This window comes from Kickxella alabastrina (genome assembly GCF_025024165.1).
Source record: "Kickxella alabastrina strain RSA 675 chromosome Unknown BX661scaffold_18, whole genome shotgun sequence".
Classification (NCBI taxonomy): domain Eukaryota; kingdom Fungi; phylum Kickxellomycota; class Kickxellomycetes; order Kickxellales; family Kickxellaceae; genus Kickxella; species Kickxella alabastrina.
Genome location: NW_026251489.1, coordinates 168,920 through 194,299, shown reverse-complemented (window position 1 = coordinate 194,299; position 25,380 = coordinate 168,920). Strand labels below are relative to the sequence as shown.

General features: G+C 45.0%; 9 protein-coding genes across 9 annotated transcripts; 4 read left to right on the top strand and 5 right to left on the bottom strand.

Annotated features, from left to right (window-relative positions):
• Nucleotides 1–124: 124 nt before the first annotated feature.
• BX661DRAFT_43879 (uncharacterized protein) lies at nt 125–3,289 on the bottom strand. Its single transcript, XM_051539172.1, has one exon. The coding sequence runs from the start codon at nt 2,983–2,985 to the stop codon at nt 196–198; it is 2,790 nt and encodes a 929-aa protein (XP_051390166.1). The 5' UTR covers nt 2,986–3,289; the 3' UTR covers nt 125–195.
• Nucleotides 3,290–3,386: 97 nt separating this feature from the next.
• BX661DRAFT_185434 (helicase C-terminal domain-containing protein) lies at nt 3,387–6,888 on the top strand. The gene has a single exon (XM_051536774.1). It carries the CDS (start codon nt 3,474–3,476, stop codon nt 6,618–6,620), a length of 3,147 nt encoding a protein of 1,048 aa, XP_051390165.1. The 5' UTR covers nt 3,387–3,473; the 3' UTR covers nt 6,621–6,888.
• A 3,179-nt stretch (nt 6,889–10,067) lies between these two features.
• Nucleotides 10,068–10,892, bottom strand: BX661DRAFT_172321 (uncharacterized protein; the record flags this gene model as incomplete). The annotated part of the gene is made up of 2 exons (XM_051533773.1): nt 10,068–10,406; nt 10,695–10,892. 2 exons carry the CDS (start codon nt 10,890–10,892, stop codon nt 10,068–10,070), a joined length of 537 nt encoding a protein of 178 aa, XP_051390164.1.
• A 1,476-nt stretch (nt 10,893–12,368) lies between these two features.
• On the bottom strand, nt 12,369–13,532 carry BX661DRAFT_185430 (uncharacterized protein). The gene is made up of 2 exons (XM_051536773.1): nt 13,308–13,532; nt 12,369–13,182 (listed from the first exon to the last, which is right to left on the bottom strand). The coding sequence occupies exons 1-2, from the start codon at nt 13,387–13,389 to the stop codon at nt 12,446–12,448; spliced, it is 819 nt and encodes a 272-aa protein (XP_051390163.1). The 5' UTR covers nt 13,390–13,532; the 3' UTR covers nt 12,369–12,445.
• Nucleotides 13,533–14,789, top strand: BX661DRAFT_185429 (uncharacterized protein). Its single transcript, XM_051536772.1, has 2 exons — nt 13,533–14,313; nt 14,430–14,789. Exons 1-2 carry the CDS (start codon nt 13,804–13,806, stop codon nt 14,601–14,603), a joined length of 684 nt encoding a protein of 227 aa, XP_051390162.1. The 5' UTR covers nt 13,533–13,803; the 3' UTR covers nt 14,604–14,789.
• A 524-nt stretch (nt 14,790–15,313) lies between these two features.
• Nucleotides 15,314–15,851, bottom strand: BX661DRAFT_185426 (uncharacterized protein; the record flags this gene model as incomplete). The annotated part of the gene is made up of 2 exons (XM_051536771.1): nt 15,679–15,851; nt 15,314–15,592 (listed from the first exon to the last, which is right to left on the bottom strand). Coding segments are annotated over exons 1-2 (315 nt in total), but the record flags the coding sequence as incomplete, so codon positions are not given.
• A 4,801-nt stretch (nt 15,852–20,652) lies between these two features.
• BX661DRAFT_185417 (26S protease regulatory subunit 6A-like protein) lies at nt 20,653–22,140 on the top strand. Its single transcript, XM_051536770.1, has one exon. It carries the CDS (start codon nt 20,751–20,753, stop codon nt 22,059–22,061), a length of 1,311 nt encoding a protein of 436 aa, XP_051390160.1. The 5' UTR covers nt 20,653–20,750; the 3' UTR covers nt 22,062–22,140.
• Nucleotides 22,141–23,283, bottom strand: BX661DRAFT_185416 (Mov34-domain-containing protein). Its single transcript, XM_051536769.1, has one exon. It carries the CDS (start codon nt 23,196–23,198, stop codon nt 22,293–22,295), a length of 906 nt encoding a protein of 301 aa, XP_051390159.1. The 5' UTR covers nt 23,199–23,283; the 3' UTR covers nt 22,141–22,292.
• A 1,095-nt stretch (nt 23,284–24,378) lies between these two features.
• BX661DRAFT_199655 (uncharacterized protein) lies at nt 24,379–25,254 on the top strand (the record flags this gene model as incomplete). Its single annotated transcript, XM_051538347.1, has 1 exon — nt 24,379–25,254. The coding sequence occupies one exon, from the start codon at nt 24,379–24,381 to the stop codon at nt 25,252–25,254; it is 876 nt and encodes a 291-aa protein (XP_051390158.1).
• Nucleotides 25,255–25,380: the final 126 nt, after the last annotated feature.

Sequence of the window (25,380 nt, the reverse complement as noted above, 5' to 3'; positions counted from 1 at the left end):
GTAAGCTAAAATAGAAATATAAATGTAAAAATAGAAATAAATAAATAAATAAACAAGCAAGTCTGATTAAAGAAAAATCAATGAAAAATTCATAGACAGCAAATCGCCAATTGTCCTTAATCAACGCACTTACGGGGCTCTATACCCATCCACACAATTACGCCAATAATAAAAATATATATTATTAATTAAATTTCACACCACATTGCGCCTACTAATAACAGCCATCAGCCTAGACGCATACGCAGCAGCCGGCATATTCATAGCAGCAATAAACGCCACGCGCTCCAAAACATCATCCCCAGACTGCCACACCCTCAAACGATCCACCTCCCCTTGACGTCCAAGCCTGCGATCTGCCCATTTTTGTAACTGCTCAATAACCTCTATACCCTGAACAGCCAACCAAACCGCCCTCTGCTGCTGCAATTGCAATTGGTGTTGATGAGAAGAAGTGGGGTTGTTGTTTTCGGCTATGGAGGATTTCAGCAGGTTGGGCGAAATCATCTCGAGAACATGCGTTTTTTCCTGTCGAATACTCTGCGCGAGCGCAAACAAGTCAAGCTGCCCGCAATCCTCAGTAGTCCCATTGGACTCCCGATGAGCCCCCTGCTCCTGCTCCTGCTCCTGCCTCTGCCCCTGCCCCTGCTCCTCCTCCTCCTCCTCCTCCACAACAGCAGAAGCAGGAGCAGGAGCAGCTGGCTTGTAGAATGGCCCATGTATCAGGACATGTCGCGAAATCCACTGTCTCAACTGCTCACCATCAATCCCATTATCTGCCATTGCCATCGGGATGCGATTGCAGCCGCGCCATCTGCAGGCATCGGCCTCAACCACATGTTTAGCCAAATGCTCTCTCGCCTGTTGCTCACTAACAAACACCTCCAAGCATCCATCCCATAGGCATGCATTCGGATCAACCACCGAAACAGGTGCCGGAGGTTGCCTGGGAGTCGCCCCACTATTGCTATTGTCAACAGCCACTGCGGGAATAGGCATGATATGCGGGGACCGAGCCTTAAGATGCAACGCCATATACACAACCATCGGTGAATTACTCCCACCACCAGGAAGACCATTACGCTGCTGCTGCTGATTAATTATGCTCTCGACAAGAGCTGTTTTGGGAAACACTGCGGCAACTACCCGCATCATCTCGTTAATGTTGAGCGCCCGTCCAATATGAGGCACTGTCTGGCTCTGTTTGGCCACCTTGTAGCGCCCGAAAAGCTCAGAGACGCTCACCTGGTGTGCGGCTTGTTGCGGGTTCTCCGGCGTGACAAACTCGTAGTTGAGGAGTACCCAGGTACAGGCCTCGCGCAGCTCCGGTTCAGTCGGTGGTCGGTTGGCCGCTGCCCTAATTTGCTCTGCACTCATACCCTGATGCTGTTGCTGCTGCTGCTGATGTTGGTTCTGCTGGTGGTGGGTCTGCTGAGATTGCGCTGGCTGCTGGGTTCCTGGATGAGTCTCTGGATGGGATCCTGTGATTTCGGTAGGCGGGTATGCGGCGGCCACCCATTGCTGCATCACCAGCGCGACCAGCGCTGACAGTCCCGAGGGAAGCATACTGGGCTCCGACCCTTCCGCCGCCGCCCCTGTTGCTGCTGCTGATGTTGCCATATTGACCGAGCGAGGAATTGGGCGGAATCCAAAAATCGGCGTCTGCACGCCAGACTCACCGCCAGACGCCTCCGCCTCGCCCAATCCGGCACCACCAACAGCCCCCACCCGCCTCCTCCTACGCACCGCTGCCGCCGCCTCTGCAGGCCGTCCACTCTTCGCTGCAAACGCCTCAAGCTCTTCATCCAGCGCCTTAGCCATCGCCTCCAGCCGTACAGTATTCAAGAGCACCTCGAAACACGCTCCGACGATCTCAACATCGGGTGCCAAAATGAGCTCCGCCAGCCGACAATTAACCATCTGGCCAATAGGCGATATTCTCGCGGTATTATCCGCTGCAGTCATGGCTGCGGCCCATTTGGGAATGGGTAGGGAGAGGATTTCGCGCGCGAGCTGCGGATGCCATGAGATTGACTGCACCATGAGGCGCAGGGCGCCGAGCACCAGCTTGCGCTCCTGCGACACGTGGATAATGCGCACAAGCTCCTCCCATAAGCAGGTCTCGACAAGGGTGAGTGGATCCAGGCTGGAGGCCTCGCGGGATCCAAAAATCGGCCACTTGAGCACCGGCATGGTGTCGAAGGGTGGCTGCGGGGCCAGCGGAATAATGGTGTCCAGGAGATCGAGGAACTCCGCCTTGATGCTGACCAGCAGAAGGTCATCCTGTGGGAACGTCCGCAGCCACTGGGTCGCTTCAATGGTAATTCTCGGGTCCTGCGCCATCAGCTGGGCGCCATCCCCGACCTGCGACAGATTAAACAGCGCTGTGCTCAGTAGTCCACTGCGCTCGCCCGCCCGCTGCACCACCATCTCCAGCCCCGAATCCCCCAGCGCCACCTGTTTCACCGAACCCCCTGCCAGAACAGCCGCCCGGACCGACCGCCCAACCCGCCCACCCTGGCCGCCAGTATCGCTGGATAGGGTGCCTTGTCGCAGCTCCTTGCGCGACCTTTCGAGCACCCGCAAAATCGCCTCAAGCAAAGACGGCGCATGCTGCAGTATCGACCAGTTGTCGTTAAGCAGATTGGTTGCCGCCACCAGCCGCGCACACGCCCAGTCAATCTCATTGTCCAGGTTGGACTTGAGCGCTAAAGCAAATCGGTTGAATGGCCCGCCGGAAAGATAGCTGAGGTGCTCTTCCGTGATATAACCGTCGTGTCCGGGCAGCATATGGTCGAAGTGCGTGCTGGCTGTGGACGCGGGCTTGGGCTCGTTGGGGACTAGGCGTGAGCGAGAGCCTGACGGTGCGGATGCTGGTACTTGTTGGTGCTGTTGATGGAATTTATTGCTTGGGTCATTGATTGAAGTAAGACGCTGATGCTGCTGCTGCCGCTGCACTGGTGAAATACCGCCGCCCTGTTGCATGGTACGAAATATAAAACCCTATATTAATTTAAAAAAAACTAAGTAGTCTTATGAATTGTTAGAAATTGAGCAAAAAAAAAGGCGAGCGAAAAACGAAATAAAAAAGGAAAGAAATTGGTTTTTTCATACAACCGACGCGACAACCCAATTTGATGTCAACACGCCATTTAGATGTGTCAAACTCTTATGATAAATATCACGTGCATAAAACATTTATTTATCGCCTCTTTGTTGTAAAAACGTTTTCTCAGTAGTGCGCCAATCAAACCATTACAAGAGGTTCTTTGTTTTTATTTTTTTTTGGTGAACGCGTTTTGTGATTTTTAATTTTTAGATCCGATGAAAAAAGCAAATGAACAATGAACGAAAAAATCCAAGCCACAGATTTAACTTTCTTTTATTTTTGGTTGGCACTTTTAAGTTTCTCTATTTTTATGTATCCCAAGTAAAAAGTTCAATTCACACACACACACACACACACACATTAAATGACTCAGCATTTCGAACGCTACTTTGAAAGCATCAAGGACCACACCAGCTCTGATGATGAGTGTGTTTACCCCACCACCAGCACAAAATGTAGCAAGAAAAAACCCCCACCAGCAACCAATCACACCTCGGTCCTCGCCAACCCCGAAGCCATCCGACTGGAACTAACCACCGACCACAAAATGTACTACATCAGTGGTGCCCAAGTGCACTTCCCATTTACGCCCTATCCGTCACAACTGGGCATGATGCAGCATATGATCCAGGCACTGAACAATGCTCAGAACACAATGATTGAGAGTCCGACAGGGTCAGGAAAGTCTCTGGCATTGCTGTGTGCGGCGCTTGCGTGGAGGCGCGATTTCAGCGCGAAGTGCAAGTTGAGGTTGAGTAATGCGCGTGTGGTTGTGCGCAAGTATGCGATGTATAGCGCTGTATTGTCCGCTACTGAGGAGATGGAGGTGGTTAAGGGGGAGAAGGGGGACTGTGGGGATGACAATGGAGACGGAGACGGGGATGAAAAGAAGCCTGATGTGACTGCGGATTCTACAGCCGCTACTGATGTCGCCGATGACAAGCCTGATCTGTCCGCAGCGGAGACCGAGGTCATGTTTGCCCCTGATCTCACTGCCGACATGAAGCCCAAGATCGATCCCAGTACAGGCGACCTTGTCGCTGCTGATATGGATTTTGTAACACCCGCAGCAACTCCAGAAAAAAAACCAATGGCACAAAAGGCTGAAATGCCCGCGAATCCGACTCCTGGTTCCGATACCAAGCTGGCTGAGGCCTCAGCCGAATATCACAGAGCAGTTGCCATGGCTGATCTGCCCAAGACCGTCACATATATCCTTGCGGCGGCCAAAATCGCAATTCCGCCAGGGCTGACACCAGAGGACATTGCCACCCTCGAAGAGTTTCAGAAGCATGGGTCCGTTGTCAGCTGCTCCCCGCGTATATATTTTGGCTCGCGGACGCACAGGCAGGTGGCGCAGCTGGTTGACGAGCTTAGAAGAAAAACGCCCTACCGTCTGCGTACAGCTGTCTTGGGGAGCCGTGCGCAGACCTGTATTCGCCAGAAAAAGAACACTGATCAGTCGGTCGACGACATGTGCCGAGCGCTGTTGGACGAAGACAACTGCAGCGCTTACAGTGGGTTTCGCAAGCTGATTGGGCACAAAAAGGTGGCGCGCGGAGGCGACATGGAGATCTGGGACATTGAGGATATTGTCAGCCTTGGAAAAAGGCTGAACGCTTGTCCTTACTACGCCGCACGCGAGCTGGCGGGAACCGCTGATCTGGTGTTCTGCCCGTACAACTACATTCTGGATCCGGGAGTCAGGGAGGCCGCCGGTATTGAACTCGAAGGCAACATTGTTATCTTGGACGAAGCGCACAATGTTGAGAACGCTGCGCGCGATGCCAGCTCCTTGGAGGTCACCGACCAGCAGCTGGGCACCCTAGTCGGCGAATGCAGGCAGCTGAGCAATAATAATGTCTTGCCCTTATCCCACGAGTTCGTCGGTATGTTTGCCGAAGGGCTCCTTGGCTGGCTGAACGATCCGTCGAGCACCTATGAGCACCGCGATTTTGAGACGCAGACGTCTGTGTGGCCCAAGAATGATGTCTCGACGAAGGACCTTTTTAGGCACCTGTCAATCACGCTGGAATTTGTCCGGCGCCTCGAGATAGAGACCGAAAAGCTGGAAGATTATATTAAGGAGGTGCGCGCTATAAAGGAGCAGGGGAAACTTATCGATAAGAGCGCCATGCTACAGTTGAGGACCAGGAACAACTCCCCCGATGAGGTCGACATGGAAGAGGAGCAGCAGCAGGATAAATTGACTCTAAAGCATCTGTCTGCCGGTTTGATGCGCCTTCTCAGCGGGATGGTGCGGGTGCTCAAGTACACGTCTCCGGGAAGCAAGTACCACCATGACTATCGCATAGCCAAGATCAAAAAGCCTAACCCTGAATACCACGACAAGGGCCCACAGCGCAAGCGACGGAGAAAGTCCACACTACCACCTCCGCCACCCCCGCCATTTGTCAATGTCATGGCATTCTGGGCGCTCAACCCTGGTGTCGTTTTTTCAGAAATTGCAAGCTATTCGCGCTCGATCATCCTGACGAGCGGAACGCTGTCACCGCTCGACAGCTACGAGTCGGAGCTGCAGGTGTATTTTGCAAGCAAGCTCGAGGCCAGCCACGTCATCGACCCTGCCCGCTTCTCTGCCATGGCCATTGAGTGTGGGCCATCTGGATTGGTTCTCGAGGGCAAGTATAACACAGTGGACACATTTTCGTTTCAGGACGACGTTGGCCAGGCGCTGTGTTCTATTGCTTCCAGTTCTCCCGACGGCATGTTGGTTTTCGTCACTTCCTACGCCCTGTTAAACAAGCTGATTGCGCGTTGGAGAATGACCGGACATTACGACGAGCTCAACGTGCACAAGACCGTGTTTGTCGAGCCCAGGGGCGGATCCAAGGACGAGTTTGAGAAGCTGCTGGCTGAATACCGCAGATGCCTTGCTAGTGACAGGCTGCCCGGCCAGCCTCTGGCCCGAGGCGCAGTGATGTTTGCTGTGTACCGCGGCAAGGTCTCTGAGGGAATTGACTTTTCAGACTTTTTCTGTCGCACGGTGGTCAACATTGGCATTCCGTACCCGGCATTCAAGGACGTCAAGGTCATGTTGAAGCGCGAGTACAATGACCAAATGTATAGACAATACCAGTATCCCCAAGGTTCAAGCAACGGCAACCAAGCAGCTGCTTCTACGGGCTTGCTGAATGGATCCAAGTGGTACGATACCCAGGCCTTCCGGGCGATTAACCAAGCGCTCGGCCGCTGTCTTCGGCACAAAGACGACTGGGGAGCAATCATTATGCTGGAGTCCCGGTTTGGTCAGTCGTGGAATATCAACCGTTTGTCCAAATGGGTTCGTCAGCATTTGCGCGTGCATAGGAATTTTGGTTCGGCAATGGCGAGCCTCGACGAGTTTTACCGCGTGCGCATTCAGGAAGACCAATTGACATTTGCTGAGACGCCCGACATTGCGGAAGTGCAAACCCTGACTGGTGATGTTGCTGGTGGCGATTCTGATGTTGATGTTGAGTTTAACGCCGGTTCATATCCTTGTATTTAATATTGAAACTGTGTCAGGGGGACCTTTGATCTGACAAGTATACTTTAAAATCGAAGTAATTTACTAACACCCCTTTCTAAAAGTTATTTCGCTATTTATATATAATGATTGTTTTTTAAACGTTACGTGGGTGTTTAAGTGTTTGGTAAGGCTGGCTACGTTGCGTGTAATTGAATTGGACAACCTCTATATTTTACAATATCGGGCTCATTCAACCCGCCATACACAATAGCACATTGCTACGCCAACACGTACATGTATGTTAAAGGTTTTTTGTTGACTATTTGTTTTCAATAAATTATATTTGTGCATCTAGCTAAATTAAAAAGTGTGCGTATCTGATATATATAAATAACCCAGCTAAACAATACTGGTTGGTGCTTGTCAGGTCTAAAAGTCGTAAAGCAGGCTGTCAATTTGGGCTTCAGTCGGTGGCGATGGTCTCCAGATGCTGGCGGGTGCAGTGTCAGTCGAATGTCTCATTTCTAAGTTGAGAAAATATTGTCCAAACAAAAATAAATTTGAAATAAGATAGTATGCAAGTATTGCTGAAAAATTGGATAGATGAGAATGTTTTGATAAGGAGAGATGACAATGGCGTGGCTGCAATGCTTATTTTATACTTGTAGGTATTATGCTTGCACAGTGGAATGTTCTACCCGTCGCATCCAAGGCATTTACAGCCACATCTTCTTTGTTCAATTTACGTAATGCTTTTTGCCACACTACCCTTCGGACTATTCCTTGATTAGGCTAAAAGAATAATAGCAAAAGAAACATTCAGCTGATTTGCCTGTGCAGCAAGGATTTTCAAGTGACGGAAATAGAAAGAAACCACAATCTATTTGTTCTATTTGTTTGGTTCACTTTTCGACATATTATCATTCTTCTATTTATATATGCAGTACATATATGCTCACATGGATCGACCTGCAGAGCACTCGTTTTGACCATGCGCCCTTTGGCTTGAAAAATGCAAGGCTTGAAAAATAGATGTGAGGAAAAGAAAAGAATAGCTAACATGAATTTTTCTTTCACATTTATGCAGGCACTTCGCAATTACACATACATAATATTTTCTTTTTTACTTTTTCTTTTTTGGACACCACTCCCCACTATATCAAATTTTTTTGATACCATGTCTTTGTCGAAAGCTTTTTTATTTTTCCATGGGGTAATGTGGCTGTTTGCTGCTCCTGCTGCAAATGCTAACTGGTTTATACAACATTATGTATGGTTGATTGCTTCATACAAACAACTTTTTGTGTGCTCAATAATACAATACAATAGGCGCAATAGTAAACAAGCCAATATAAAAAAGCACGAGCTAATCGTCTTTGGGGTGAACCAAACTAATTAGATTAAGTTAAGCTCGTGGCTACAGCTGCATAGATGTATAAGTGAGCAGCTTAAAAAATTACTAAAACCCAATAGTAAAAGTTATATCACCAATTGAGCGCTTAGACGCTACAAGACGTCAAAGTTTTTTGTAAAATGCTGTGTACCAAAAAGTATTACAAATAAAATTTTATTTCTAGCAGCATTTAATGAGTTGAAAGCGTTTATTTTTTAAACAAAAATTGTGGTGCCCAACCCACATTCCAGGCCACTATTCCCATTTTCAAGCGCCAAGCTTATCAAGATTGTTTTTACGGCCGCAATGTTTATTCTGGATATTGCTGGCTCACATCAAGTGTCAACAAAACCTTTACAACGCCACCCACATAGAGCTGCCTCTTTCGGTTCTACATTAGATTTTTTAAGATATTTCCAATTTATTTAGTATACCACACCCCAGAATTAAAAAACATTTGAATGTATAGATTCGTGTTAAAAAACCTGGTTATTTAAAATAAACATGCTATATAAAATAAACAAACTATTAATACATACACCACGCATGTTGCAAACATTATTTTTGAATTTCAAAAAGACAAATGCATTATGGAAAATAGGATGTAATCTCAATGTTGTTTTAATAGCAACAAATGTGCAGTTACTAGTGTAGTAATTAAATGACAATCTCAATTTAATTTTATAGACTGGATAAAGCAATTCAGGGGCATCTAATTTTAAAAGGTTTAATAAGTTCAGCAGGATTACGATAAATTACTATATCTGGAATTGTATTTGATTTACCATCTAAATAATTTTTTATTGTCTCATTTTTGTATAAAAGGTCGTCTGTTTGAAGAGTTTTTTCACCAATTTTTGCTGTGAACCTAAGATAATTTTCATATTGTGTGCCTTCTAATAGACTGATAACGGTAGTTTTTTTATCCACATTAATTTTCTCTATAATTAATTTATTTTTATTCAACGGAATATATAAATAAACATTGCATTGAAGTTTTTCATTTTTAGATGGTATTGATACTGGTGCTGGTGCTGGTGGTGCTGGTGTTAAAAGCAGTTAAAAAATATATACCTAGGATTAATATAAAAATTTATAAAATAAGAGCTAATTCTATTCTTTTTATACCAAATGTATTCATGTATGCTTTAACAATATAAGCTTGTAAATTTTTTATTACACGTATTCAAATAATATTTTTGCAATTTTTCAACATTCAGGAATAAAAATGCCAAATTTTAATTAATTTATTACTTACTCCTTTTATAAAGCCGTGGAAAAATTGGCTTGCAGACTTGACATTTTGTCACCTGTTTTTTTACTTTAAGCAAATTTATAAATGATTTTTAATTAGACACGTTTTTATTTTGTTTGACTATAGAAATTATTATTAACAAAAATACCGCATCCCATTTTTGGCGGTTGTTTAGTAAATTAAAAAAACTGTACAGAAGGCCAATTTGTGTCATGTTACCTGTTGTTTATTTACTTATTTTTTTCTTAAAAAACAAGACTTTTGAAGCGCACACATTTTTTGACCACACAGCAGCTACAATTAATTGGCAGGGGTTACTTTAAGTTTTTTTTACACATTCCCAATTTATTTTAACATTGTTGCATCAACAAAGTTTTAATAAAATTGTAAAAATAACTTCTACTTTTACTTATAATTCCATTTATAAAGAATTGTATATAAATTTAAACAAGCAATTCATTGCAAATAATGACATTTAAAATTATATTGCATGCTATTATTTGCTAGAAACAAGGTTAACGGACACACTGGTATATTGACATGTGCTAAGAATAAAAATTGTTTAAACAATATAATTGATCGTTAAAAAGTAAAAAGTAAAATACAAAAAATAAATAGTACCCAAAGTTATTTACACAATAAAAGTATAAATCTATTATTTGTTTTTAAGCACAACGCGGTACCGGGCCTTGCCGCTGTTGATATGCCTAATGGCCTCATTGACCCGTTTTATGAGGAGCTGTTTAATGGTAGAAAAATATTGTGCTTAGCCATAAACTAAGTTTTTTGCATGACCTTAACCCCTGAAATCATTGATCCTGTAATGAAAACCTCATATTTAATAAAAAAACACTGACACGCTGAGCTGGCCCACCGGCAGACCAAGTAGGACAATCTGGCCGCCAAAATCCATCCACGAATACAATTTGCCATACTGGCTGGTATGCAAGTTAGATGTGACAAACAGGTAGTTTAGGGTGTTACTCATAGCCTTGACTTTCTCCCTATTGGCAGTGTTAACAAAGATAGAGACACCAAGCTTTAAACACTCTTTGCGCTTGTTAGTCAAGTGTAAAATTCCAACAGTCTCGGCACCCAGTGTATGAGCGTACTGGATGGTAAGATGGCCCAGACCGCCAATTCCAATGATACCAACACAGTCACTCTTACTGGCGCCCTTGCACAATATGGTAGAAAAGACTGTGGCTCCTGCGCACATCAGGGGTGCCGCATGCGCGGATTCAATGGAAGCAGGGGTTTTGAACGCATATTTGGCGTTAACATGCACAGCCTTAGCGTAAGCACCATAGGCTTGCTCACCATCAGATTACTTGGAGTTGTATGTGAAGACGCTTTTGGGGCAGTGTGGAGTCGAGGTTGTGGCTGCAGGCATGGCAACTATTTTCTAGATAACCGTATGCCTGGGCTCCAAAACTAACGAGGTTACCCTCTTCCGGTGAGTTACCTTGGATTCTTTTGTAATAACCTTGCCAGCAATTGCGTGACTCGCAGTGGCTGGGTACATGGTTTCCGACCGCTCATCCTTGATTGCGTGCAGGTCAGAGCTACATATTCCAGTATATTCAATTTTGACCTCCACATTGTTGTCGCTGAAAGGGCGTGGCATGTAGGACCAGAGCTCGACCTTTATTCCGGGATTCATGGCGGCCCAGCCGTGGATTTTGTTAATTTTTCCTCAACCATTTTGCTGTCAAAATTATTTTGTCTATGTATGTAAAATAAAATTGTATCATAATAAAACGCTTTGAAAGATGAGAATGGAAAGCTGGAGTGTAGTGCGACAAAGATTCTATTTATGTTATTTTAGTATCTAAAATTATTTTTATCTGTGTTGCAGGATGTCACCAAACTGCAAACTAAAATAAAGTGACTATTCCGGTTATAGTCAAAAGTCAACCAGGCTGCTGTGTAACATCTACACCACCTTCTTTTTCCCACTGCTTGTTGTTTACTTTTTGTTTACGCTCGAGTTTATTGATTGCTCTCACTTATTACTCATATCTTTCTAAATTGCTCACAATAATAGCCTGGACTAACAGAATAGTGATTGTTTGTGGAAAAATGCATGTTGCCAGTCTATTATTTATTCAGCTTGATACGCAATACAAAAAATTGCTCTTGTGTGTGTGAATATAATTTTTATGCTAAAAATCAAGATGTACAAATACATCATTTTTCTGTCAGTATTTTTGTCTCATACAAAATTGTCGGCCTTAAAAAACATGTCTAAGAATAATTCAGCTGTTTATTAAATCAGCCTTTCAATTATTTGCAAAGCTGTCATAACACCCTTTGGATGTCAAATTAAAAAAGACATGCAAAAAAATCGGGTGTATAAAAATGAGATATTGAGTTTAATGATTAACCTATGTCTTATGTCGCTTTCATTCAATTTCAGCAAAAACATATTTTGTATTCTGCACTGTATAAAAAATTAAGAGTAGGAAAAGGGGGAGAGCAATGTAAAATACAGAAAAGAAGGAGTTTCAAAGAGTAATTTGTTTTGAGCAGGTGGTTGTTAGTTAACCACTTTATTACTGAGCGCCTCGTTTTGATTTTCGTCAATTTTGTATATTTGTTATACTGTGCGGTATATATGCGCATGAACTCTGTGCAAATTGCCAGCCAAATTTATTTTTTATTTATATTTATGTGTCGATATTCAATTTTTTGTTAAGCCATTTGTTTTTTTGTAAATGTTTCATTTGACAACGGACGCGTGGTGTCTTTTTTATTTAAACGGAATTTTTATATTGTATTTTATATATATATGTATTCTATTATTTTTGTATTCGCATTTTTATTTAATAAACCAACTGTTGTCCTACTTTCGACTGCAAACAAAAACATACTTTTTTATTCCAGCTTAATATTTTAATAATTAAATTTGGCCAAATGCAACCCAACAACACTATTCAAAACATCACTTTGCAGCTCTGTGTCTGGTGTGTATTGTCCGGATGGGTGTGTCAGGACTGCTCAAACGTTTACTACACGTTTGAGGAGGTTGCAGCTCACTCATCTGCTTGCCCAAATCAATAAAGCCGGTTCAAACGACATGTCGACTGATGCATTTGTTGGTGTATCCATTCCGAGCTTCTCTTCTTTTCTATTCTTGTTTTTTTTGTTAATTCGTATGATTTATTTTCAATAAATAATATAATTATTTGACTTTCAAAAACAAAACCTGATACATTACTTTGTTTTTTTAGATTCTTGCACAGCATTGGCTTTGTCTTTGCCCGCATTAATTGTCACAATATCCTGCTCCGCCTGATACTCCTTCAGCACCTTGGGTATAAGCGATCCTTCGACATACACGCGGCCAACAACATAAACGACGCAGGCAGTAAGAATGCAAAACATAATAGCAACCACCGGCTGAATAATAAACGCCTCCTCATGTCTCTTCGTAGCCATTAACACAGTCATCCCCGTACCCTCATACCATCTCTGATTAAACTGCATTGTTGTAACTCCGCTGACTGTTTCAGGCAACGGTTGATCAATCACCGGATACACGGCACCAGCCACTAAATTGCCCTTTTGGCCATGAAACACAACGTTGAAATTACCCCCAATCCGCTTCACAACCTGGCCATCTTTTGTTCTTCCGCCGCTACCACGTACTTTTACGCCGTCAACCTTGATGGCTAGCTCCAGGTACTGGGAATGCTTGAGCTTATTGCGTTTGACACGGCATCGCAGAGGATGGTCGAGGGAGATGCTGCGGAGAAGAGTTTCGTGGAAATCGTCGTCGGCCTTGACCGAGCATTGCGTAGGGCCATCACGCCCGTAGTGGACGGACAGGGGCCGCCGGGTTTCAACACAGGTGGGGCTGATCCATTTGGGTGCTTTGTTGGTGCCGAGCTCTTGCCCCTTTTCCCCAAGCTTTGCGCACTCGATTTTAATTTCGTCGCCGTAACTGAACTCTAAAGAAGGCGATAAATACTAGGGAGATACGTTTAGTTTGTGTATGAGCTTTAGACAATATACGTCTTTTTTACAACATAGTAAACCGTTTTCATCACAAGTTTTATCTTTATTTTGCTCTTACCGTCGTCTACAGGTGAAAACTTGCCCGCGAGCGCGGCGTATGAAAGCGCCAGCAGCACAATACAAAATCCGAAAAGCTTCATCTTTTATATCTGTGTAACAGCAAAATGCAGTGTATGTTTGTGGGTATTTACGAGTAAATGAAAACAAAGCGAAAGAGAGAAAAGATACAGAAAGTGAGGTTTTGTGCTCCCGACCACCAATAAATATGTGAATATAATTTAAACACAGAAACAAGCAAAATCGGCTTCCTTTTCATTGTTCCTTGCTCCTTGTCCCCTGTTCAGTTTGCGTGCTGAAAATATAAAAAATCCGACACGCCGAGCCAAAATGAATTGACAGTAACGATTTTCACTGCGCTTTTTTCCTTCTCATCATTTCCCGCTCACTGTAATGGCTTTGTTTTTTCTTACTCGATTTGGATATAAACGTAACGGCAAAGTTGTTATTTCTTCAAGTAAAATGGAAGAATTCAAACCCAGTAACCAAAAGGATATATGAAAAACACCCTAGAAAGTGAAGTAAAAAAGGGGATTTTACTCCCAGCCGTCCTGGCCAGCGCCATTGTCAACGACGTCGTTGACAGGGGCAGGCGGGGCAAAGCTATGCTCGGGAGCAATCTCGCCACCCAGATCGGGGTTGGCGAACCCAGGCGACATGGGAGAGCGAGGGGAGCGAGGGGAGCGAGGAGAGCGGGGGGATCCAACGGATCCGCGCGAGTGAGGCGAGTGGGGCATCGGCGGCGCCATATGCACGTCAGCGCCATGGCGCTCGTCGCGAGGGCTGCGCGAAATCGACCGCGAATCGCGAGACACCGAGCGACGGGACATGCGGCGGCCGTTGCCTACGGGGGAGCGCGACCTGTAGCCGCCGGACCTGCGGCCGTTGCCTGCGGGGGAGCGCGAGCGCGAGCGCGAGCGGGAGTGGCGGCGGGCACGGCGAGGCGAGAACGAGCGGTCGCGAGGCCCACTGCGGGCACCCCTGTCTGCGCCGCGAGAAGCGGGGTCCTACAGCAAAGGAAAAATCAGGCGATAAATCAAAAAATCAAGCGGATATTGTTTAGCTGACGCGCGTCGTATCAAGCACTGATTCGCACAAAACATGACATTCGTGTTATTCTTACCTCGCGCAGAACGACGCGGCGGCCGCGCAGCTCCTCGCCATCGAGCTTGCGGAGCGCGTTTCTCAGGCCGCTCTCGTCAATAAACTCAATGATGCCCTCCCCGGGACGCAGCTTGTGTGCGTCGGCAAACGACACTTCGCCAGCGCGGCGGGCAAAGTCCTTGAGATCCTGTAGAGTGCAAAACACAAAATAAAAAAGCCGAACATCCCCAAATTTCACCCCCACGGTCACGGAATCCGACGTAGCCCAGAGGCGAAACCATCCCCCCGAGAAAACCGAAGCGAGAAATAGAGAGAGCGCGATACCAGTCAGTCAGTCGATTAGTCGATTAGTCGATTAGTCAGCCAGTCAGCCAGTCAGTCAGTCAACCAGTCAACCAGTCAGTCAGTCGGCGCCATACAACGCGCTTTGGACAAATGTAAATAGCAAGCCTGTGCTCGAACGCCGCCTCCCAAAAACAGGCAAAAAAAGCAACGAGCAAGTCGATTCGCGAACAGCAACCATCTCCTCCCCACTCTCTCTTTTCTTCTCCCTCTCCCGTCTCAATTCATCCGAGAAAAGAAGGCGTTCCCCCAGAGCAGCCAAGCAAAAGAAAGTCCCACTGTCTCCGCGCAATTTCAACGCCCGCAGTATAACCGCCATTTTTATATCAACACAAATCTTGTAAAGAATACTTTCTCTGCTTGGGCGTGTGTATACAGCTTTCTAAGCCTCCAATCTGCTAATGATTGCAGGGCGTATGCAAGGCGCGAGGCACGGCAAGCAGGCAAAAAAGACAGAAACATGTTACAAAAAACAAACAGAAACAGAAAGCATAGCCACAATAGCACCAGAGAGACCGGGAAAAAGAGAGGGGAGAACATCACAAACAACAGTCAACTTACCTGCCAGCTAACAGACGACGACAGATTCTCGACCAGCATGCGGAACGGAGTCCTCTGAGGCGCGCTCATCGGGCCGCCCATACGAGCGCCACGGGCGCCACGCTCCTCACGACGACCAAAATCGCCGCGCTCCGGACGACGCTCCCCTCCGCGATCCCCGCGATCCCCGCGCTCCGAACGACGCTCGACGCGAGCGGGCTCAATCAAAAGACGCTCGCCCATAAACTCGCGGTTGTTAAAGTCGTGCATCACGTCCTCGGCGTCGCGGCGGTCGCGGAACTCGACGAACCCAAACCCGAAAGCAGGCAAATGTCGCGGATTTGTCCATAGTCCTTGAAAAGGCGCTCAATGTCGCGCTCGCGCACGTCGCGGGGAAGACGACCAACGTAAAGACGAGACATAATGATATGTTTTGTTTTGTTTTTGTTTTTTCAAAGAAAAAAGTTTGGGAGTGTTATAAATCTACGTTGAAAAATAAAAAATAATTCAAGTGTAGAAACAAAAGAGGAGAGCAAAAAAAAAGCTACTTGTTAAAAAGGCGCCAATAAACAAAAGAACAAAAAGAAGAATTTTCGCGACCTATTTGTCTTTTTTATTTAGCTCCCCCTATCCAAAAGAAAAAATACCAGTAAGCGGAAGGCAATTCCGATTGGCTGCTCAAATGTACCGGCCGCTTTTGGGGCCAGTTTACGCCTCGGGTGTTTATTAACACGTGATATATTATTTATCTGGTTTATTTGAACGAAGACGGGAATTTCGGATATTTTGGAAGAGCGAACGGCTTGGGCAGTCTCTCCTTGCACACACCGGTGCATTTGGGCCAGTGGCTCTCGTACAGTGCAAACGTTTTTAGTTTCTTGCTGCAGAACGAACAGATGAATTCGTCACCGACTTTGTTGAACTGAACGAATCCCTTTCCGCCAAATGAAGTGAAGTTTGACATGACCGTATAAGTATGCTTTTTTGTTTTATAGAAATAATAAATATTATCAAACCTTTTTGAATAAAAAAGATGTTCAAGACGCAATGAGCAAGTTTGCATGCTATCTGTTGATATACAGACCCATTTTTCACCCCAACACACAGCACGCAAGTGCTTCAATAATAGAAAAGACCATTCTTGGGATGTAGTAATCGCAACAGTAGCACTGGGAAATGAAGTAAGCACATTGCAAATCCCAAAGGTGTTGTTTATTTTTTCCATAAACCCATGGCCCCATGCTTCCTCCCTCCTTTTTCTGACTTTATTATAAAATAAAAGCAACCTGGGCTAATGAATCCCTTTTTTAGTCTCAGTGCAAGAGCATGATATGCGCCTCGAGTGCCCAATAATTCTCGTAGCTAACATTGCAGTTCAGACAGAACCATCTTCCGGTGTCCGCTGCACCAAGCCTGCCAGAAAAATTGTGTACGGCTTTGGTCGCTGCTGCTGGCTTTACCCAAATGCTTCTGCGGTGTTTGACTGCGGCCATTGTTTTAATATTGTTACGATGCTTGGTGTTGAGGAGGAAATGGCTGGATACTTGCGGTAAATGAATTCTTTTATTTTATGACGCTGGCCAAGTCATAAAGCAAAAATCCTTATTTAAATATAAAATGAACAAAATTGGAGTGTATAATAAGGTTGTAGACAGCACAAATTTCCGTTTTATTTATTTGAATGCAAAATATAAATGACGAATGACGAATATTCTAAAACGGAAAAAAGCGTTAGCTAAATGTGTGAATAAGAAACATTTTGGTTCATTGCTTATTTTACATCCAGAAACAACGACAATGAATTTGTCTATAAAAACTTACTGTCAGGCACAAGCAAACTTGCCGTGTGAACGATGCAGGTTGGCTCTATTTATGCATTTTGCATGCGTTTGTGCATTGGAGTTGAACATTAATCGCATCAAATGACTTTCATTGAATAGTCTTAAATGGCAAGAAAATTTTTGTTGCGGAGGTCGTAATTATCCTGTGACTTTCAGGTGCTCAAGAACAGATAATCATCATTGACCAGTTTTTTTTTGAATTTTAAAATGAAATAAATTTCAATGATTTACAAGACAATGCATATGTGTGCTTGTGTGTGTGTTTGTACGCTTGCAAAACTCTGATTAGAAACACAATGATTTTCCAATCCAAGCAGGACCAGATTCTCCCATATACATATGCACAAATTTAGTTTTATTTTTGGTATATAAAAATAACTTTTAATTGCATTGGCTAAAAAGTGGACCGCTGGCAATACATGGAAATAAAAAGTATCCGCCGCCATCAGACGAGATATCCCTCAAGTATAAACACGATCAATGACACAACAGCATATAATAATAAAAATAATGACTCTACATTTAGTCACCCACCACAGCTCTGCTTTTTAATTTTATGAGTCTATTAAAGTATCCGCTTTATTGTGAATTATGACAAATAGTAAAAATAATTGTGAGAATAGGTAGTAAAGTAAAAAATAAAACATGAATATGGTGCTGACTTGAATCAATCGAAAATTGCGAGTATATGAGTCCGAGCGTAGGAAGGAAAAAAACTAGGTGTTGACGGGCAATCAGGCAAACATGATATCTAGGGGCCGTGCACCGACTCGACGTGGTAATCGTAGGCAGCAAGGTCATCGTAGATGGCGTTGCAGTAGAAGCAGACGTAGTTCTTCTGAGCTTGCAGACGCATCTTACGCTTGATACAAGTGGTGTTATTCTTGACGGAAAATGGCGGATGGTTGCAGACATGGTTGATTTGGAAAAAAAAAATAGAAAAAGATTCTTTTAATTATCAAGGAGCGTTGATGCCAAGAAAATTAATATTGCTTTGAAAAGTATTTAGAAAAGAGTACAGATGGTGTGAGATTGGTAGTATGTGGAAATAAGAAAATATGAAAAACACAGGTCCTCAATGCAACCTTTAAATACATGGCTGGTATGCGGATAGAGACAATTCTCTTTTTTTTGTTGATGTTGATGGTCGGAGTAAAGAAAAAATAAAGCAAACGGGTTATTTTTCGTTTCCTTATTTGGAATAAAAGGTCATAAATTATCTGCAACAACACAACCCATTTGACAATGAGGCTTGCTCCCTTGTTTATTTGCAGACAAGCACGGATAAGGCATAAAAAGGGGGAAGGGAGAGGGGGGAGTGTTGGGAAGGATAATGGAAGAATGAACGTCAGCGTTAAAAAGGGATTTTCTTGTTCATTTTGTGTGTCAATCGATTTGACATGGCGTTGAAAAAGAATAGAGCGCACACTCGTCAACAATCTATTTTTTTGTTGGTCAAACTTTATCAATATTTTCAATTGGACTCTGTCTCTATATGTTTGACAATGAATATAATATTTCGATTTGGCATTTTATGGCACAATGCAGCGCACTCATGCCAATATGACCTTGACATGCTGTTTCTAGCTGCTGACTGTTGCTTCCAGTTGCTCTCATGATTGCATGATTGCTGCAGTTTCTAAATGCTTGATAACAGTGCGCTAGTGCCTTTTTGTTTATTTCTAGTATCTGCATTGCTTGAAAAAAGAAGAAAATAGGGTATTAAATGCCGTCGAATTAATACAACATGGTACATGTCTTATCTCCTTTTTTGGACATTTCGCAAAAAATTCAAGCAGGTCGTGTGGATTTGTGCATGAGAAAAAAGTATGCGATCACTTTTCTATATAAACATTTTCAAAACAATGGATGTTTCCTGGGTAAGTACAAACAATAATTGTTGATGCATGAAGCAAAAAGGACACCTATTTTTATCTTCCTGAAGGTGGTGATTATTGTGAATGTGTCCTGGAAACGGCATTCCCATTTTGCCCTTTTCTCCTCGAAATAACACATATGCGTTGATGTAATGACATAATGCATCGACGCAGTGGCTCATGAGACGCTCTGTTGCACTATTCTATTCAGCTCCGATTGCTCAAATAATATCCTCAAAAGAAATAGAAAGTAAGCCTGAACCACAATCAACGCAAATGATCAATTGCATGTGTAGATGCAGCTTTCATATTCTTGTACATTCCTTTTATGTGCAAATACAATATGTGTTTCTACTCAACAAAATGGTGTGCGAACAAAAAATGCAATCATCACTTGCTTTTTTTGTATTTGGTCATATATCGCAAATTTTATGACCAAATTTGGAATACTATACTACAATTGGCTATTATAAAGCTGTAATTGGTGCATTGCGCCTGACATTTCTAATTGTATTGTAATATAAAGGTCACCAAACATATGCTGTATATGCCCATGATGATCAAAAAGAAAATATCCTATTGGGAAGCATAAGAAATAAACATGCCAGATTAATTGCAGCAAATTAAAAAATTGGATGTATATTTTCACTTCATTATTTTGTGGTTGTGGCTGTTGTGGTTGTTGTTTTTCTAATTGTTTTGTTGTCGAGTATGGAATGGGATCCTATTCATGCCCGAATTGTTTGCTAAAATTGGAACACGATGAAGAATGAAGCACTAATAGCCACACCATTCCATCCCACTGCCAAGTCTGTATTGTACAGTTTTGTGTTGTCATAACGCAAGAAATAATTACTGGGTTTTAAGGGCTGACAAAGTCAATATTTTCTCAATACGCAGATCGTGGGATGTGTTCACAACTATTTTTTGTTGCTATTTTCGATAGTTGTAACACCAAACTAAAAAGGGCATGTAGCTTTCCAAAAAGAAAATGTGGCACATTGGCAACTTGTTGTTGTCTGGATAGTGGGGCTTACAAATATGGAATACGGATTCAGAACAATGGCAGCTCCTCTCGGATTGTGTTCTGTTTGGTCAAAATAAAAAGATACACATTTATTTTAAAGCATTTTGTTGAAGATAATTGACATGGATACTGTTTGATAACAGCCCCCTCGAGACAAGGTTGACAAGGTCAACAGGTGCACAACGATAAAGTCAAGCTGGGCATTGACTTGGCGAAAGCTCATCTATTGAGTATGTCTCGAGAAAGAAGAGCCCCACACGCACACACACACACTTCCTATTTGGGACAGAGAGACTCTCTACGGGCTTGTCGTGATCAACCACTCTTGCATGCAGAAACTCATTTTAATTACACCCCGTTTTACTTTGCACCGCCCCAGATCGCAAAATTAAATGCAGGACATCAGCGACGATGACTGCGATTTGCAGTGGGAGAGCGGGTTTAAAAACATTAGTGGCTCGGCTCATAATCGGCTCGGCTCGGCATTACGTGTGCTTTATATTTCTTGTTTTTTATTTTGGCCCGCAAGCCTGCAAAAAGCCTTCTGCTTTTCAAACAGACATGTTACGCAACGTGCTCCTCGAACGCTTTTGCCGCTCTGTACACGCAATTCGATTTTTTCTTTTTCTAAATTCTGGCAAAGTGTAAAAACAAAATTACCAATCTGCAGACTCTAACCCTTTTCAATATTTATATAAACGACTTGTAAAACAATGGACTCTCTTGCACAAGCAGCGGCAGCAACCGCCGACGACTTTAACGATTTGGATGTGGAAATCAAGCGGTCGAGCAATGAAGAAATCAACAGCCGCACCCGGCTGATTGAGAACGAAATTCGCGTACTGCGGAGCGACCACCAGCGACTGACGCACGAGCAGAACATGATGATGGTGAAAATCAAGGAGAACACAGACAAGATCAACATCAACAAGCAGCTGCCGTACCTGGTATCCAATGTAGTCGAGATTCTGGATGTCAGCCCGGATGGAGACGAAGACACCAATGAGGAGAGCGAGAAGGGGGCCAGCGGTAGTGCGGATGCGGAGCCGAAGCACAAGGGCAAGTGTGCGGTTATCAGGACATCGACCCGGCAGACCGTTTTCTTGCCTATCATCGGTCTGGTGCCGACGAGCGAGCTGACCGCTGGAGACCTGATTGGCGTACACAAAGACAGTTACTTGATCCTTGAGAAGCTTCCTACCGAGTACGACTCGCGAGTGAAGGTCATGGAGGTGGACGAGAAGCCGACAGAAGACTACAGTGATATCGGTGGCTTGGACAAGCAGGTGGAGGAGCTCGTCGAGGCTATTGTATTGCCGATGACGCACGCCGAGCGGTTTAAGAACCTGGGAATTAAGCCTCCCAAGGGTGTACTGATGTATGGCCCGCCGGGAACCGGAAAGACGCTGTTGGCCCGCGCGTGTGCGGCGCAGACGCAGTCGACATACCTGAAGCTCGCGGGCCCGCAACTCGTGCAGATGTTTATCGGTGACGGGTCCAAAATGGTCCGCGACGCGTTTGCACTGGCCAAGGAGAAGGCGCCGACGATTATTTTCATTGATGAGCTGGATGCCGTCGGTACCAAGCGTTTCGACAGCGAGAAGAGCGGTGATCGTGAGGTGCAGCGGACCATGCTGGAGCTGCTCAACCAGCTCGATGGGTTTGGAAGCGACGACCGCATCAAGGTCATTGCGGCGACTAACCGCATTGATATCCTGGATCCGGCGCTGCTGCGCTCAGGCCGTCTGGACAGAAAGATCGAGTTCCCGTTGCCCAACGAGGAGGCCAGGTCGCGGATTATCCAGATCCATTCGCGCAAGATGAACGTCTCATCCGACGTCAACTACGATGAGCTGGCCAGGTCCTGTGATGAGTTCAATGGCGCGCAGTGCAAGGCCATCTGTGTTGAGGCCGGTATGATTGCGCTGAGACGCGGCGCAACAAAGCTGTCGCACGAGGACTTTATGGAGGGCATCCAGGAGGTCCAGGCGAAGAAGAAGACATCGCTGCAGTACTTTGCGTAGAGTGAAAAAATGGCATTTATATTCTCTCTTCCTTCCTTCCTTCCTTCATTACATTGCTTTTTTACCTATAAATCTTACTAACCAAAATTTTATATTACTGAGTTGACTTTTCTTTTCCTCCATTAGAGAGAGAAAGGGTTGACATAAACAAACAGGAGCAAAGTGGGTTGATCAATTGGGAGCCGAAAATGAGTAGTATTAGTCAACAGGAAGAAGCAAAATGCAAACATTTTAGACGATGCGCTGGAGCCGGTCAGCAATGTTGAGCTGGGCGCGGGTGAGGTTGGTGAGGTAGGCGACCATGAGGATGTCCTGCAGATGCGACTGGAACAGGGTCGAGAACTGCTTGGTGTCAACCTTGGGGACCACAGCGAGCATGTCCATCAGGTACTTGCCAATAACAGTGTTTGCCTTTGACTTTCCGGTGCACACGTCCTGCACATACGTGGTGACGCGCTCCAGCATGGCACGCAGCTCTTCAATGGACTTTTCCAGCTGCTCCATATCGGAGACCAGCACGCTGGCACCCTCCTCGGTCTCGACGCTATCAGCGGCAGTCTGCAGGGCCGAAAGCTCCGCATCTGGGTACTGCAGCTCGTGGGGCAAGGGCAAGAACAGGCAGTTCTCAGGATGCGCTCCGGCACCAATGGCTGAGCCCTGCATGCACTTGACGCCCAACTGGCCATCAGTCATATCCGTGTCCATCAGCAGGTGCACGGCGCCAAAGGGGGCGGCCTCGCGCGAGTAAAAGTCCTGAATAAGCGCAGCGTACTTGCTCAGCGTGCTGCCCGTTGAGTACCATCCGACGATCTCCTCGCGCGCGCTGGCCTTCTTGTGCAGGGCGAGCATCGACTGGTGGTGCTCGACATATACCTCGACCTGGTCGCTGGTCTCAAAGTGCGGCACGGCGAAGCAGCTGCGGATCTCGACCACGCGGCCGTCGTCACTGCGGACGCCCATGAGGGTACCGATTACGCGCTCTTGGTTTTCATTGCGGCGCAGATAGTGGTCCAGAATGGAGAATAGAACCACAGGGTGCACGTAGCATTGCTGTGCTGTGGTCGTAGCCGTTGTCGTGGCGCCAGACTTGACCAGGCTGCTGGCCAGAGTGGGCAGATTAAGATTGAGCATGGACATTTTTTGGATTTAAAAGTAAAAAAAGGACAGGACAAAAATGTAAATGAACGTTGAATGAAAAGAGGATTGAAAAAGCGAGGCGAGCGAGCGAACAAAGTTTGGTTGGGTATAGGTAGCCCAGCCTATAAGAAATGAGCTGCTTTAATTCTTGTTCTTTATGCGTATTTTTTGCGCCTTTAAAATTTTGCGAATTGAGACTTTGGCAAAAAAATTTCACTTGCCTTTTGGATTGCACTGCACAAGCAGAGGCCAAAAAAATAAAATGGGGCCAGTCGGCTCGCTCGCGGCTCATACGTCTAAGCACGTGGTTTTTTGGCATGATGATTTGATTTTTTTTCTCTTTCTTTTTAAGCCATCAATCCACTGTAACAAATACCCAAGCTGCGCGGGTAACCTTAGAGATTGTGTTTACGCACTTACCTTTTACATTTAATTACAAATGTAGTGCATTAACATTGAGTTTAAACCTTTCATCAGAGGTAGGAAAAAGATAGCAAGCAAACAAACATACATTTTGCTATTTGTTGCAAACGTTCTTGCAGAAAAATTAACAGCAGCGATGGTTTTATTGTGAATATTTATTGGCGGGATCAGATACAATAACCATCCTGTGGGTCAGTATCACAGCTAATAAAAGAAAATATATAACTGAATGAAGGCGCCACCAATTCTCCATGTCTATAACCTTATCCATTTTTAACTAACAGCAAGAACGGGTTGCGAGCAACACGCGCACAAAAAACAGAGCCTAAACTTTGTTTAGAATATGCTCGTGTGTACGCCTCAAATCAGAAGGCCGAAAATCTTGTGACATCACGTGCGGGGAGGGGAAGGGCAAATAAAGGCGTCTATTGGCTGGGGACAGTTATAATTTTAAAATTTTAAGTGGCAGAATTAGGTGGCATTTTTTTGATATTATTCCAATCAGGCATCTATTTTTTTGTACACCCATTTTTGCTACTATGGATTGATAAGCTCGCGCGGCGTGGCTTTGTTGGTTAAAATTTCATTTCTTTCTTACTATTTTTTTAGTCTGCTCTCCACACTTCGATTCAATTTGCGATTTATTCCAGCAACAGAACAAAGAAAAACCCCTTTTCTTTCTACATTATTTAATTTTCAATTTGAAAAACCTCAATTTACTTTATTCCATTAATTGATTCACAAGGAGCAGCTACCAATGTTTCGGCAGTTTTCCTCTGCCGGACGGCTAGCCAGCGGGCCTATGTCCTTTGGCAAGCGCGGGCTCTCGACATCCTCATCGGAGACTAGCAGCGCCTGCAGCAACGGAGTGATCGGCGTGCGCCACTACTCGATGTCAGGCAAAAGAACGCCCCTGGCACCATTCCCGGCAGTCAGGCAGCAGGATAAGCAGCAGCAGCAGCCGACGGAAACGATTCACCCAACACTCAGCAGTCGGAGCAAGGTTCCCAAGTTCACGATGCCTCGGTCAGAATTCATGACCGCCAATCTTTTTGCACAGCACCGTCAGTTGGTTGAAGTCCCCGAGATCACTTATATGGATATGGGCAGCCAGCCCAGAGCCTCGTTTAAGACGATTTCGGAACTGTCAATGTGCAAGGGTCTGAGTTCGAAGGAGGCCAATGTGCCTAGTGCCAAGCTGAAGCAGATTTACGCTGCGCCGGCATCCGTTTACATGCGGGTGACCCCGGATGCGCTGATCCCCGAGGCCATGCGCCTGGGACCTCTGGCCGAGCCTCTGTTGGGGTCGGATTCCTTCAGCGACGGTATTGGGTCGCTGCAGATGTTTGGGCATCAGGATGAGATGATGGCGTTTGTTGAGGAGTTCTTTGATACGATTTTGGTTAATGCCAAGGAGGCGCCTACCCCTGGTATGTGGAGCATTAGGAGGGAGAGAAGGGCTGTGGGGGCACGCTGGATGGGCCGCGATATGGTTGATCCGATGGACGAGATCAACAGTGTGGATTACCAGATGACCAGCGTGCGGCGGAAGCGCAAGACCAAGATGAACAAGCACAAGCATAGGAAGCTTCGCAAGCGCACTCGCGCCCTGAGAAAGCGTCTGGGCAAGTGAGCCAAAATGAATAAAAACGAACGAACGTGAGAGCCAGGCACGGTCGCAGTCACAGGCACTTTTCTGGAGAAGAGTTTGAGATCTTTTTGTTAGGGTTTCTGTTTCACAAGATATGTGCTTGTGTGT